At 50.0% G+C, this 13,787-nt stretch overlaps 8 protein-coding genes across 8 annotated transcripts; 3 read left to right on the forward strand and 5 right to left on the reverse strand.

Moving 5' to 3' along the window:
• Nucleotides 1-7: 7 nt before the first annotated feature.
• Nucleotides 8-1,199, reverse strand: ACHE_51038A (putative sulfite oxidase; the record flags this gene model as incomplete). The annotated part of the gene is made up of 2 exons (XM_043280821.1): nucleotides 8-1,055; nucleotides 1,117-1,199. The coding sequence occupies 2 exons, from the start codon at nucleotides 1,197-1,199 to the stop codon at nucleotides 8-10; spliced, it is 1,131 nt and encodes a 376-aa protein (XP_043138362.1).
• An 822-nt stretch (nucleotides 1,200-2,021) lies between these two features.
• ACHE_51039A (uncharacterized protein) lies at nucleotides 2,022-3,038 on the reverse strand (the record flags this gene model as incomplete). The annotated part of the gene is made up of 2 exons (XM_043280822.1): nucleotides 2,022-2,609; nucleotides 2,667-3,038. The coding sequence occupies 2 exons, from the start codon at nucleotides 3,036-3,038 to the stop codon at nucleotides 2,022-2,024; spliced, it is 960 nt and encodes a 319-aa protein (XP_043138363.1).
• A 374-nt stretch (nucleotides 3,039-3,412) lies between these two features.
• ACHE_51040A (uncharacterized protein) lies at nucleotides 3,413-3,736 on the reverse strand (the record flags this gene model as incomplete). Its single annotated transcript, XM_043280823.1, has 1 exon — nucleotides 3,413-3,736. One exon carries the CDS (start codon nucleotides 3,734-3,736, stop codon nucleotides 3,413-3,415), a length of 324 nt encoding a protein of 107 aa, XP_043138364.1.
• Nucleotides 3,737-3,947: 211 nt separating this feature from the next.
• On the forward strand, nucleotides 3,948-4,274 carry ACHE_51041S (uncharacterized protein; the record flags this gene model as incomplete). Its single annotated transcript, XM_043280824.1, has 1 exon — nucleotides 3,948-4,274. The coding sequence occupies one exon, from the start codon at nucleotides 3,948-3,950 to the stop codon at nucleotides 4,272-4,274; it is 327 nt and encodes a 108-aa protein (XP_043138365.1).
• A 3,543-nt stretch (nucleotides 4,275-7,817) lies between these two features.
• Nucleotides 7,818-9,534, reverse strand: ACHE_51042A (F-box domain protein; the record flags this gene model as incomplete). Its single annotated transcript, XM_043280825.1, has 2 exons — nucleotides 7,818-9,147; nucleotides 9,209-9,534. 2 exons carry the CDS (start codon nucleotides 9,532-9,534, stop codon nucleotides 7,818-7,820), a joined length of 1,656 nt encoding a protein of 551 aa, XP_043138366.1.
• Nucleotides 9,535-10,556: 1,022 nt separating this feature from the next.
• Nucleotides 10,557-11,500, forward strand: ACHE_51043S (uncharacterized protein; the record flags this gene model as incomplete). The annotated part of the gene is made up of 3 exons (XM_043280826.1): nucleotides 10,557-10,968; nucleotides 11,015-11,306; nucleotides 11,380-11,500. 3 exons carry the CDS (start codon nucleotides 10,557-10,559, stop codon nucleotides 11,498-11,500), a joined length of 825 nt encoding a protein of 274 aa, XP_043138367.1.
• A 488-nt stretch (nucleotides 11,501-11,988) lies between these two features.
• On the forward strand, nucleotides 11,989-12,501 carry ACHE_51044S (YjbQ family protein; the record flags this gene model as incomplete). The annotated part of the gene is made up of 2 exons (XM_043280827.1): nucleotides 11,989-12,264; nucleotides 12,343-12,501. 2 exons carry the CDS (start codon nucleotides 11,989-11,991, stop codon nucleotides 12,499-12,501), a joined length of 435 nt encoding a protein of 144 aa, XP_043138368.1.
• A 325-nt stretch (nucleotides 12,502-12,826) lies between these two features.
• ACHE_51045A (zinc-finger domain-containing protein) lies at nucleotides 12,827-13,605 on the reverse strand (the record flags this gene model as incomplete). Its single annotated transcript, XM_043280828.1, has 3 exons — nucleotides 12,827-12,955; nucleotides 13,010-13,177; nucleotides 13,258-13,605. 3 exons carry the CDS (start codon nucleotides 13,603-13,605, stop codon nucleotides 12,827-12,829), a joined length of 645 nt encoding a protein of 214 aa, XP_043138369.1.
• Nucleotides 13,606-13,787: the final 182 nt, after the last annotated feature.

A 13,787-nucleotide genomic window follows, 5' to 3' on the forward strand; every position in this document is an offset into this window, starting at 1 on the left:
AGCAACTCTAGACGATAGTAAGATTCATGGCCCTTCCGTATCCACTATATCCAACACCCCTCAGATTCCACTGCGAATGCTCTTTCTGCACATTCCCTCCAGCATCAAATGCTCGACTCAAAATCGCTCTATCAGTCCCAGGCTCCATGTCCACTTCTGCCCTCCAAAGCACCCAACACCACTTGTTCCTCTGTCCTTCGCTCTTCCCAATCTCCGCATCCACCCAATTATCACCACCATCCGTCGAGACCTGCACCTTCGTAACTGGCCCATCCGCCGCATTTGGCACCGCATACCCCTTCACCTCAATTTTCCCATCGCGCAACGTCACCGTCTCCTCATCCGTCGGAACGCCAATTACGGAGTTAATAGGCGTGTCATACATAGGCGGGGTCCGGTCCCAGTGCGGTTCCGCAGACTCCTTATCAACAGCCTCTTCAGGAAGAACCTTGTAGTCGCGTTTCTGATAGAAGTTGGTAGACTCATGGTCTTGTATGGTGATCTGATCAAGCCACTTAACCCATCTAGCGCCTGCGATTCCGGGGAGAACGGCACGAATGGGATATCCGTGTTTAGGTGTTAGGGACATTTCGTTCATTTCAAGCGCAAGAATCACATCTCCCCCGTCCTCATCCTTCATAACCCTTTCCAGCGGCACACTGCCCCCAAACCAAGTATCGTTCTGCGTTCTAACCTGGTAACACGAGAATGCAGCATGCAGGTTCTCGACTTTCCCGCTGATTCCACCCGCACTCCATAGTAACACGTCCCTTAACTTCGGCCCCTTCCATTTACAATTCATCACGGCGCCATCGCCCCAGTCGATCCCCTCGACCTCCTTCAGAAGCGTGCGCATTGTTCGTCGTCGGTTTCCCGCGCATTCTAGCGCGCAAATGATTTGATGTTGCGGGAATTCGGTCGCGAGCTGTTTTACGGATAGAGTGGTCGGGTTTCGGACTTGGCCGTCAATGCGGACGATGTGCTCTTCGCCGGTAGAAAGGTGAGGAATTGGCCCGTGGTTGCGATCATAGCTGATGTCTTGGGGAGTGTAGAAGCTGGTTTGAGTTAGCAGATCGTATTCACGGTAGCTGATTCGGGTAAGAAGAGAGGCGATACCTATCCACTAAGTTTTTAGTCGGTGGTTCGCGGTTCAGTGGCTTCTCCACAGAGTATTCGACTTTTCTAGGCTCGTCCATCATAGGGTCAATTGGGTATGATTGAATGGGGTCAATCAGGGGTTGGGAAGTGAAAGTCAAGATGTTGCATGGCATCCGAGCACTACGTCATTGCAACGTGAGATTGATCTGATAAGATACGCCTGCCCTAACTATCCGTACAAGTGCCAAAGCGGTATTGTCTGGTTCTAGCGTAACAGAGAGCTATAGAGGTGACACGAGTACTACGCATCATCTCTGAACAGGGGGTCCTCCATTATCGGAGGTATTGAGTCCCAATTGATTTATATCTACAGTTAAAGTAGAAATCCAAGAGTTTGAGAAGGAGAATCTGGATACTTCTTACTGACAGCCAGCAATTACCTAGTAATGCAATACGACTATCCAAGATCATGATACGACCTCACGTTCGGCTCCAAATATTATCCTCCTGGACATAATACTGCAACGGCACCAGATCCCTTGGGAAATTCAACTCCAGGGGCAACCAACCATACTCAGACTCCCACTTAGCATATCTTTTTGATTGCGCCCCAAGCCGCGTGTGCTTGCGTAGCCATGGGTCAAATGGAGTTGCTTGAAGATCCTGTGCTGTAGTTGTGGGCTGGAGCCATGTTATGTAGTCGGCCATATCCGCGAACGGAAACTCGGACTTACGGGTGGGATGGAGTGGGACGACAAGAACGTCTCGGAACTCGGACAGGCACTTGTATTTGGAAAGTAATCGTCTTGGTCCAAAAAAAGGCCATGCGGACTTGAGGGGGTGGTCCATGAAATGACCATGGCTGATGAACATACTTATATCCCAATACATGAATGAACAATCAAACCCCTTTGACAGAAATCTCAGATAAATAGTTCCTTGAGGTATGTCTCGAAAGTCCTCAGCTTCACCCCGGGAAACAAATTATTATGCACCTCCCCCTTTGCCCTCCAAAACCGTCCTGCCCCCTGCATTCCCTTCACCAAGAACCAGAAATCAACTGGGAATGCACTTGGCGCGTCTCTTAACTCCTTTGGTGCTTCTCCGGGATCCCTCAACACCTTATGCATGATTTCCAACGGAAGCACACTCTTTTTAACTTTCTTATTAGAGTATTTTTCTAATAGTCTCGCAATGTCTTCGTGATTTATATGGTCGCTGACGAAATTCAGTCGCTGATTCTCACTGAGTTCCGGATGGCGAATGGTTTCAAGGAGGAAAGCAGCGAAGTCATCCGTATGTGTAAAGTCTGCAGCGGCATCGGGGGAGCCGATAACGTGAATTGTATATTCGTTGTTTTCGGGAGATTTCTGCGTCCATGGACACCATGTTTTTTCTCGGGATTGATTGTAAAAATCCCCGCAGCCGATTAGGGTGTATGTCATTTTGCCAGCAGCAATAGCTGGGTGGTGCAGGGCTGCTTCGTTGCATTGGTCTTTTATGTTCCACATCTGTTTTGTCAGTTTAAAACCTAAAAATCATTTCAACTCCAAGGAAGAGGGCCTTACAGGATGAATATAACCGTACGTATCCCCCGGTTTCCGATAAATATGATGCGATCCATATTCACTGGGATAGAACCGTCTCACGCCCGCATCCGCCGCTGCATCTTGGATGACGCTCTGCGCTTCCAATGCCTTTCCGTTCAATGCGCTAACCACCACATCTACACCCGCTAGGTCTTTGGCGAGGTCATCGCGCTTTGCGGATGTTAGGTCGATGGTCTTGGTGCTGAGATTGGGATGGTCATTTGCGGGAACTTTGGAGGATGTGCCTGGGGCGAGGATCTGGATTGTGTTGAGGGAGGGGTCTGTGAGGAGGGCTTTGAGAATTGCGGCGCCTATTTGGCCGCTTGCGCCGAAGAGGGCGATTTTGGGCATTTTGCGTGTTTTGTGGGATTGATGTTGGAATCTGCTTGATGTGTTGTGGTATGGATATATATTGTGGTGTTGCCCCATACGTCATGTATACATAAGGTAAGCTCAGAGCACTTAGATACCACTAGGCTAGAAACCGTTATTAATGCTCCCTAAGTAACTATTTACTATGCGATGCTTGTGTTATATGGGCTTGACTGACATCACAAGCGTTTACAAGAAAGTCCGCTAGCCATCAACAAAATATCCAGATGGGCTTATACTCAATAAAGCCAGTGACCACCGAGCAAACCTCTCCTTCGGCCACAACTGCGCCCCATCCCACCGAAACGTCTCCGGCGGCAGCGCAATCAACAACTCCGCAACCAACACCTTCGCTAGCCCATCACATCCGCCCATCCAACTCCCCAAGCAACACCACCCCCGCCCCAATGCATAAGAATCAACAACGGAAAAGGCTTCCGATATCGCAAGCACTCAACAAAGTCCTTCCCCACAGCCGAAGGCTCCGCGGACGTGGCATACCGCGAAAAACACCGACGGAGGAGCGAAATGAACTCCCCGTTAATGCGATACTGTTCCGGGTCGAAGCTGGCTAGGGTTTCGTCTAGGGTGGTAAGTCCTGCGAAGGTGGCTGCAGTGCCGGGGATGCTAAAGTCTGTATCTCGTAACTCGGTTTCTGGATCGAGGTTGTCTTTCATGAAGTGGTGACGGCGGGTGAAGAGCTTGGTTTTGAGCCAGGGTTGGCGATGCTTAGGATTCGTTTTACGCCTTGCAGGAGTTCGAATATCACGATGATGTTCTTTATCATACTACCCGGGGTTGTTTGGGCTTTGTCGGTGCCATTTTGCTCGGTTGAGGTGAATTGAGTCGTTGCGGTAGGGAGATGCTGATGACGGTTATGGTGACAGAATGCGCGAATGCCGCTTCGCAATTCAGCGGTATCAAGTTATTGAGGGCCTGCGGGAACGGCGCAAAAGCCTTGTTATAATATCGCAGTGCTGTGTCAACATATCCCAACGCAGCAGCTGGTGCATTCTCATCGTCGACTATGGTGGTGGCGCGATACAGCGCAGCTACTGCAAACACGCCATTCAACAAAAATTCATGGCTGAGAGCATTTTGCGGGATAACAATCTTCCATGCATAATAGCCCGAGGGATCATTGCAGAGATTTTCATGATTTGCATGCTGCGTTCATCGCTGCTACAGGTCCTGTATGGCAAAGGCTCAGTATAAGGGTGATGGGAAGTTCATGGTTACTGTTCCTAAGGGTGTTACGGGGCAGAGCCACGTTCTTTGACTCGTGGGGACCAGCAGGCTACTGATGACAACATTGTTGCTGGCACTGCTATTATTGAGGTATGTAGTACCATAACCCTTATGGTATCCACGAGAAACGACTGCTGACAGTATGGGTCTCATAGGTCTCTGGCATGATGAGGAGCGGTAACATGGGCATGGGCAGCATGTTCATGTCGATCCTATGTCCTTTGCTTCCATGTCGGGCTGGATGCCCATGGTTTCCGGATCAATAACCCCTAGTGCCTCGATAAGCTCTCCTTGGTCTTTGTTTACCGGAGCTGCCCGCTGAGAACACAATGAACGGTGCTGGTAGTGCCGGAATGGGTCTTAGTGCTCTTTTCGCTGCTATGATGGTTTAATGTGGTGGGATGTATAAATCTGTGTATTAATACGGGTTACTAAATGGTAATGAGCTTATTTAATCAATGTCCGATAGTTAACTAAGCTTTCCATGTTTATGATATTCATATTCACGCCGAAATACGAGTAATTCAACAAATTGTCAGTGTTGTTTTCCTATACGGCTTTTTCTCACCAGAATGCAAATAAGTTTACCCTACAGAAACTAGAGAAAGACTCGGCGGTATAGAATTTTAGGTACGGGCCTAACATATTTGACATCCCTCAGTATGCACAGGATATGGCTCATCTGTGATCGGCGAGCTCATCTAGTGTCAGAAATGGCCAAGGCCTTCTGATGAATAAACCAATTTGTAGCCATTGGAAGGATCGAGGTGGAAGAAGAAAGTGCATGATCATGCCTTATATTCTGAAGGGTGCAAGTGAGAACTTCTGGCAGGTATTTTTAGGATTGACGTGAGATGTTGAGTTAGGGTTGATTGTGCGAAACTCGTGGTTGGAGATATCTGAGGTTTGATAAGTATTAGATATTATTTATCAAGTAGCTAGTAAATAGCTCAAATCAGGAGCGGGCATTAGCCAAGTTTGCACTGATCTAAAAAGAAAGAAAGAAAAGGAAAAGGAAAAAAAAAAAAAAAACATCACTATTTAGCCATTCTTCCGTTTCCCTGGAACCTTGAAAAAGAAAAATTTCCCTCGAGTTCAGTTTTATAGTGCACGTACATTCGAACAATCTGTGCGAACTGTTAATTGGCACTAATCTGATCGAAATTCCTCGAAGTGCCGAAGGGCTGAGAACCCTCGAGACCGGACCCCCGGGCTTCTCCAACCACTTTCTATTGCAGGGAGGCCATAGCAGCATATAGCAATGGACTTCAGGTCCTTCCCACCCGACAAGAATGGTCAGGTGGGCCGATTCAGCAAGAGACCCATCAGCACCCCCCCGCAGAAAGACTACTACCTCTGAAGACGTTGCACGCATGTCCATTGAGCCTGTTTACCGGCATAGAGGGCCCCCATCAACTATTGTGTCAGACCATGAACCTCAATTCGTATCAACATTCTGGGATGGATTCTGCCGGATCCTTGGGGTGAAAGTGAAACTCTCTACAGCATACCATGCTCAGACAGATGGACAGACAAAGATTGTAAATCAGCATATTGTCAATCGACTGAAACCCTTCATCAACTGCTACCAAGATAACTGGTCTGATCTGCTGCTGATGATTGACTTTGCTCCAGCAACGTTACATCTGAAACAACTGAGGCATCGCCATTTCTTGTTGATTATAGATATGAGCCCCGGACCTCATTTGATTGGACGCTGATTGAAGGATCCCTCCTAGAGATAAGAAGATTAGTCGACAACGAGCTCAAGAAACTGCCAAGGAAATGAAGAGTAATATGGACTGCAGTTGCAGAACAGATTAAGCAAACTCAGGACAACAGAACAAACAAGCAGACTATCAATTGGCAAGTGTATGCGTGGTTGGAAGCCGCTTTTCTTGAGAATTATGCGTCTCTAGTTAGGATAGTCAATCATCTATGTTCTAATAGCTAACTGCATTGGCTGTAGTGAAAACATAAATAACCAAGTATATCTTACAGCTCAGCGAGATCTTACTAGCTGACTAGTCAACACCAGTCAGGTACTCCTTCAGAAATGCCCTCGATGCCCCAAACCCAGCAGGTCTCACTCACATCACCAGCCCTAAATCACCATTGGGAATGTATAGTGTCCACCTGCTCCTACCCCCTTACACCCATAAGACTGCCATTATTCAGCTACCTGCAATGTTGGAGCTTGTCTTGGCAGAGAATCCAAACTTTAAGGAGAAAAGTTTCAGAGATCACTTCTCTGCAATTGTTGTGGGTGGAGATTTGCTTTTTGATGGTGGGGACGGGGGGGTCGCCGACGGGCTTCTAGGGCGTGAAGGGGTCCTTTCAGAAGTAGAGTTCGTTTGTGACCAGGAAGAAGAGGCACCAGGCACCAGATGGAGGTGCGCGACATGCTGTTTGGTTGATGGTGTTGGCGTCCCATAATCTGGGTAAACGACTGCTCGCAGCCAATGACCGTAGGGCTCTGGGAATGCTGTTTCATCAAGTGTGTCTTGATTTCCAGTTGAAGATAAAGTGAAATAATAATATCGACAACCATCCATTGGCTCACTGACGGGTAAGCGCTTAATAAGTACTTTAAACGCCATCTCGCCATTTACTTTAACAGCGAGCCCTAACACACATCACTTCCCAAGCTCCGATTATCAACAGCTTTGGCTTAATTCATAAAGCCACACTGAAGCAGTCACCTGTGTAGTTCTTTCTCACACCAGATTCTTACATCCTGATGATATCTCGCGCGTGGTCAGACTTGAAAGGCTCATCAGGAGTCAGAGATGCAGATTTTTTTTTTTCGAACCCCGTTGGGCTATAGCTCAACGTCATCACAGACTTCCTCAACAAGTTAGAGATCTCTACACATGGTGAACTCTTGTTGGGGTGATTCTCGGCACACACGGGTAGCAGCTCGGCATGGGTACAGATTTTCTCATCGTATGTGCAAAACTACCAAGGGAACTCCTACACACGCTGAGCTTTTACCTTAGGAGTCTGTAGAGAGTTCGCTAGTTACCTTTTTATCTTCATTTTTCCTCACCTATGGATTGTTTGTATTTGAATTAACCGTTGAGTTTAGTAAATGCCCTGGTTACTGACAGTGGTGTCCTGAAATGGACAGGTTCGTTTGTGGGAACCCATATACCCCCAGACACCCATTAATTAGGGGTTTGACTACCCATATAGCTTCCAACAAAAGGTCACCACGTGTAACGATCTCTACACAGGTTGACGTTGAGCCGCAACCCGCAGCGAACCCTTCTTGAACAAAGGCCTACCAGCTCAGAGAATCTGCGATCTTGTAATAGTACTGGATTGAAAAGAACTCTAACTGCTATAAGATAACTAAATAGTCACAAAACAAGGGTATATGCTCATTATCCCGTATCATGCATTGAAGTACCCGCTTGCAAGAAGAAATATCCAACACAGAATGTTATCCCGACAGCTGTCCAAAACCCCATTCCACTGCAAAAACGCTTTTCAATTCCACGCAAAAAGCTACCTCCACAAATCACTCCGACTATCCCTCTTAAACCCCCCACTGCTCCTAGGACGCCCATCCTCCGCCGGCACGGCCAGGAAACCGCCAAAACCGTTACCGACCAGCACGCTCTTTCTCGACCCACCACCCCAGGACCGGCTCAGGTGCGCATCGTGGAAACTCACCGGCCGGGTCGTGCTGTCCCGGCGGCCGCGCGTGGCTGGTGGTTCATATGGAGTGAAGTTCCATTCCAATTCGTCCAGACCCTTACTGTAGACGTTGAGGGGCTGAGAGAGGACACCGGCCAGAGACTGGGGCCCGTTCTCGCCGCCACCAAAGAGGCGGGGTGGAGGGGCGAGCATGAGGTTTTCGGGGAAGGTTGCGTCGCGGACGTAGAGTTCTTGAAGGGCCGGGAGGCAGTTGGAGGTGAGAGAGGTGATTAGGTAGCTGTAGTAGGAGGCGGAGACAGGCAGCATGCCGAAAGAGGCGGAGGTGGCGGGGGTAATTTCGTAGTGGAGCGTTTGGAGGGAGCTTGATGCTAGTGGGCGGACCTTGTCGATGGGGAATGATCGGGCGACACTTTGGACGACGGACAGTGCGCAGAGCTGCGGTGCTGCGTCCAGGATTCTGTATAGGCTGGCCGGGGATACTCCTGTGTTGGACAGTGTCAAGTTCAACAGCGCCTTTCGATTAGACGCTGGCGAGAAGAGTGCGGCAAGCCCGCTTGCCGTGACATTCGGAGTATCGCGAAGCGTAAGTCGTTGAACCGGTGGGAAGGGAGGAAGAGTCTCCGCGACAACGAAGGCTGAATCATCGAGCAACGGGACATCCTCCAGAGTCAATTCCCGTAAGCGCGGAAACGAACCCAAACTGAACCGTAGAACGTTCATCTCGATCTTCAGCCCCGACAACTCCAGGACCTCCAAATTACCCCAAAGATGCGTCCCAGGCACCTGCGAAAAGCTCCCCTCTGCCCCATGCCGATAGCTCATGCGACGAAGATCCGGACACCTCGCCATTAACTCCTGTTTCAGAGCATGGCAGGATTGGTCATCATGAAAGATGCCATTGGGAAGATCGACATAGCGGAGATTAGGCAACACGGAAACAGTGCGGGCGATTTCAGCCTTATTAGCCTCCCGGGTCATGTATGGCATCCGTAGCGACAACACCCAGTCTCCCAAGTCTCGGTTTTCTCGCACGGTTCGCATAAGCAGCTGCAGCCGGACCTGCGGCGCGTCGATGGGATCGCCATTGCGATCGAAAAAGGAGCGGCGTTTCCGCTTTTCGGCCAGTTGTTCTTCGAGTTCGCAGTAGTGGACTGGGTCGATGCGGATGTGAGAGTACCTAAAAGCCATCAGCGATTAGTCAAGAATCGAGCTTCGGGAATTATCAGGAGGGGGCGTACAGCAACTTCCGGGCCTCCACGGTCCATCGCCTGCATACCTGGGCGCAATGGGCGAGGTCGCGCATGTCGCAGAGCATACAGCCATCCTCGGTCATGGACTCTTCGGAGGTATCGTAGGAATCATCCTGGGTGTGCGGACAGACGGCGGACAGAATACGCGCCAGGACATGTGGAGGAAGGTCTTTAGTGAGATCGCGACCAAGGCGAGGGACGGGAGGAACGCCGTTTGGGGGGGAATTGGCATTGATGCGGAGGTTGTCGTAGCATTTGGCGGCGTTGCGGGAGTGGCTCTTGGAGCGCTTTCGAAGACGACTGAAGAAGCCCATATTTATAAGGAGTGTAGAGTGTATGTCAGGTAGGCATTGAAGGAGTGAAGGAATAGGTATAGAGAGTGAAGTAGAGAGTAAATAGAGAGTAAGTAGAGAGAAGAAGGGAGGAAAGCGGGGAGCACAGGATATTAAAATGACGCCTCATCGTTCGCCTCTTCCTTACCTTTTTAGGAGAGTGCTCTTTCTCTATTTCCCAAAAAAAATGCACTCTCCCGCCTCAAAACGTCTCATCGCCAGGGGTTTTTCTCCTCCAGCCTTTGTTCCGCATTTGTTTCCAACCGCCGGGCTGACAGGATCGCCGGTGGCCATGGTGCATCAATTGTGCTGGTTATTCCACTTATTCCAGTTCCTGGATTATGCCAAGCTCAGGGGCGCCTGTTTCAAGCGCCGGTTGGCTGTACGCATAATCACTGCTGGCGGTACTAAGGCTGGTGTTGCCAGTGTTAGCGCTGCTACTCGGTACGAAGACGTCACTGCAGTCTATCACTGATAAAAAAAGAACACAAAAGAAACGTGTTTCTGTCTAATTGAGGCCTGTTTATTGGTGGTTTCACCTTCGGTCACTCCCGTGGGATTGTCGCCCTGCCTGAGGTATCTGCTTTGCCGCATGGGGCATTTCGAAAATATCCTGTACAGGAACAGCAGCCATAATAAGCCCGGCATCATTGGCATTGGCTAATGACCGCTGAATGTACCTGCAGTCATGCATATATGCCCGATTCAGGGGTCGACTCTTGCCCGGTAGTCCAGTTTGAAAGACGCCTGCATCAACACAAGGCTGACAGATTCAGATTCTTTGAGCTGATACACCTTCACTAAAGACCCCTTGTCTTGAATTTGCATTGATCAGGATATCTGTGTTACTTGACTGACCTGATTCTCTACAATAGCACATGTTTGTTGGCCGAAAGAAGTCTGAAGCTATGCTGATCTATGGAGTACTTCGCTGAACTCCAACATGTGAAATTATCTACAGCATAGCTTCTCTCGCAGTTACATATGTCCAGCTTGACATCGCCATGACATCATGTCCATACATCCATCTCAAGAAGAGCGCAGATGAATTTATACATTATCACCCATACACATCCATGCTATTCAAACAATTCCCCCGTACAACGCGCTCCCGCCTCTCATCTACCTATATTCACATAATCTCCCGTCTCCTCCCCTACTCCCACACCCCCAGAATGACCACAAAAGACGTCTGCGGCGCCGCCCCAGGCTCCCAAGGCCACGCAACTCACAAGCCCCTCCCCAAAGAAGAAGCTTGGAAATACCGCCCGCCATACCTAATCCAAACCCCTGAGGCCTTCGGGGAGATAAAATGGCGCGGAAAATGCCATTGCGGACAGATCAGTTACTCACTGAATCTCGAGAAGCCGCTTAATGCCAAGTTCTGTCATTGTAGGGGGTGTCAGTTGATGCATGGTATTCCCTTCCCTGCCCCAGTATACCAGACTGGCTTACAAGCCAGTGGAGGGGTCGTTGCTAACTGCTGGCGGTGGTGGGGCAGGCGCACCCTTCCAATGGGCCGCTATATTCCCCAAATCCAGCATCACTTTCGACCGGGGCGTGCGCGGGCTGGAGTTCTATTGCTCCTCGCATTATACCCGTGAGTATGAGGTTCCTGCGAAGGTATCGTGTTCGTACTGTCGGACGCCGATTATGGATGAGGGGAGGAATGTTTGTTTGTTGTTTCCGGAGAGCATTGAGTTTGGGGAGGAGGAGGAGGAGGGGGAGAGGGTTAAGCGGTGTTTTGAGGTTTCGTGCGTCATCCCCTTCTTTGGATTTAGATGGGTTGTTTCGGGGATGGGCTAACGGGGGTATGGCGCTGGGCAGGTCCCATATATTTTATAGTAAACGGGTAGTGGAAATTCCAGATGGGAAGCCCAAGTGGGCAGGGATGGATGAGGCGAGTGAGTTGTTGGATGATTATGGGAATGTGAAGCCTGAGGACTAGTAAGATATGCTAGGAGTGTATCTGTATAGTTGCCCTTAATCTGGTCAGCAACGTCCAACGATGAATGAGCATAATCGCTAATTGGAAGCATGTCAAAATGTCAATAATCTTGTATCAATCGGCTGTTCAGCAAATAACTACTGTATGTACATCGAATGCAGTGTAGTTGTAGTTGTTGTTGTTGTTGTTGTTGTAGTTTACTACCTCGTTCACCGAATGACGTCGTCGCCGGTCTTCTCCACCCCGCGAAATGCGACAAGCAGAAAATCTGCATCTCAACTTCACTCCATCTCAAGCAATTACACAGTACTTTGAAGGTATGTCTGCTTCCATCGAATACCACCAGAGCATCCTACACCCACCACTACGACACACATATAAACCCCGCAATCCCAATAAAATACTAACCGGACCACAGCCCTCCACCACCATCGACACCTCAATCCCATCCCCCCAAAAAATTAGAGGCCTCAAAACCTCAAAACAAAATGTCCTGGACCCAAAAACAATTCACTCTCCCCCCGCGCTCCCGCGGCTCCTACCTCATAACCGACCACGTCGTCTCCGAACTCCCCGAACTCCGCTCCTACAAAGTCGGCCTCCTGCACCTCTTCGTGCAGCACACGAGCTGCGCGCTCTCGCTGAACGAGAACTGGGACGATGACGTGCGCGCAGATATGAGCGATGCGCTGGATCGCATTGCGCCCGAGGATCGCAAGGGGAATCTTTATAGGCATGATGCGGAGGGGTTGGATGATATGCCGGTGCGTTTTCCCTCTCCTCTCTTTCAATATGCATATGGCTGTGGTTTTGTGGTGAAGATGCTAACAGGGTAATAACAGGCACATATCAAGTCGTCGCTGGTTGGCGCTTCGGTTACGATTCCGATTACCAATGGACGGTTGAATACTGGGACTTGGCAAGGGATTTATTACATGGAGTTCCGGGCGAGTCGGCACTCGCGCAAGGTTGTTGCGACGATTCAGGGTGAGAAGGCGTGACTTTCTGGGGTTGAACGGTTATGAGTGTACGATGTGATGTGATACAGATGTTGTATTTATGCCTCTTATAAACGGGGGCGGTTTCATTGGTGGGTGGTAGTGTGGGGAAGTATATACTTCATGGACATTTTGTTCAATAAATGAATGAACCACAGCTCGCCGCAGTACTGTATATGCATGACTACATATTATAGCGTGTTTACTGGTTAACAGTATAGCATCCAGTATCCTCTAAATCATTGATACACTTCTGTACATAAACCCAGTCGGGGCAGAACAATTAAAGAAAAGAAAGTCATCAACGCCAAACAAATCAAATGCCCTTTTACCGCTGCTCCAGCGCCTCCGGAGTCACACGCTGCTCCTCGTTCACTTCCGCAGCGTCACCGGTAGGCTCGAGGGGGTAGCTGGTGGAGGGCAACGACTTGAGATAGGCACGGTGGTGCTCATGGGCCTGAACTAGTTAGCATCCAAGTATATCAGACTGGACGAATGTTGGGGGACGTACGAAAGGAAGACCGCAGTAGCCACAGGTGGCAATCTCGGGCTTGTCGGTGTTGATGAAGATTTTGGGGTGACCAAGAGGACCACCGCCGCCGTCACAGCTGACGATTCTCTTGTTGGTCCAGCGGACGGGTTGCTTGTGGATGAGTTCGATAGCGGCCATAGGTTGGGGCTAAATGCACATAACCATTAGCACGTCACGTCACAGCCTGGCTGCCACAAGGCTCAGTTCAGACAGGAGAAAAGACACACCTGCAACTCCATAATCGTCTGCTCAAACCGCGGGCCAGTCATAGCCTTCTCCCTCGGCTGCTGGCTCGCAGCCCATGTGTTGGCCCGGTTAGGAGCCTGCAGCTGGCGGTTCCGCTCGCCCACCTCGGGGTCCTCCTTCAGCGGGTAATCCCACGAACCCATAGCGTCGACGGGGGTGGCATTGGTAGCGGAGGCGTTGGGCTTGGGGGTTGGCGGGTTGGGATCATTGGCTTGCATGGAGTTCTCGCTAAAGCGAGGGACGGTGGTCGAGTAGCTAGCCCGGGAGAGGAAGCGGGAGGACCATGTCGAGGAGAGAGCCGCGATCCGGCTGCGAGCGATGGGCAGCATTTTGTGCCTTTGGAGGAGGACGATTGGTTGTCTAGAGCGAGGTTTGCTGGCGGAGGGGTCGGGAGGTTTAGTCGGGGACGATAAGAATGGAAGGGCGAGGTTTGCGGGAAGCTGTCGCGCTTACACTGGCCAATCAGAGGGGTGGGAGCGGTAATCGCCGCATTTTTCTCGGATTCCTTTTC

Source organism: Aspergillus chevalieri, chromosome 5, assembly GCF_016861735.1.
Source record: "Aspergillus chevalieri M1 DNA, chromosome 5, nearly complete sequence".
NCBI lineage: Eukaryota > Fungi > Ascomycota > Eurotiomycetes > Eurotiales > Aspergillaceae > Aspergillus > Aspergillus chevalieri.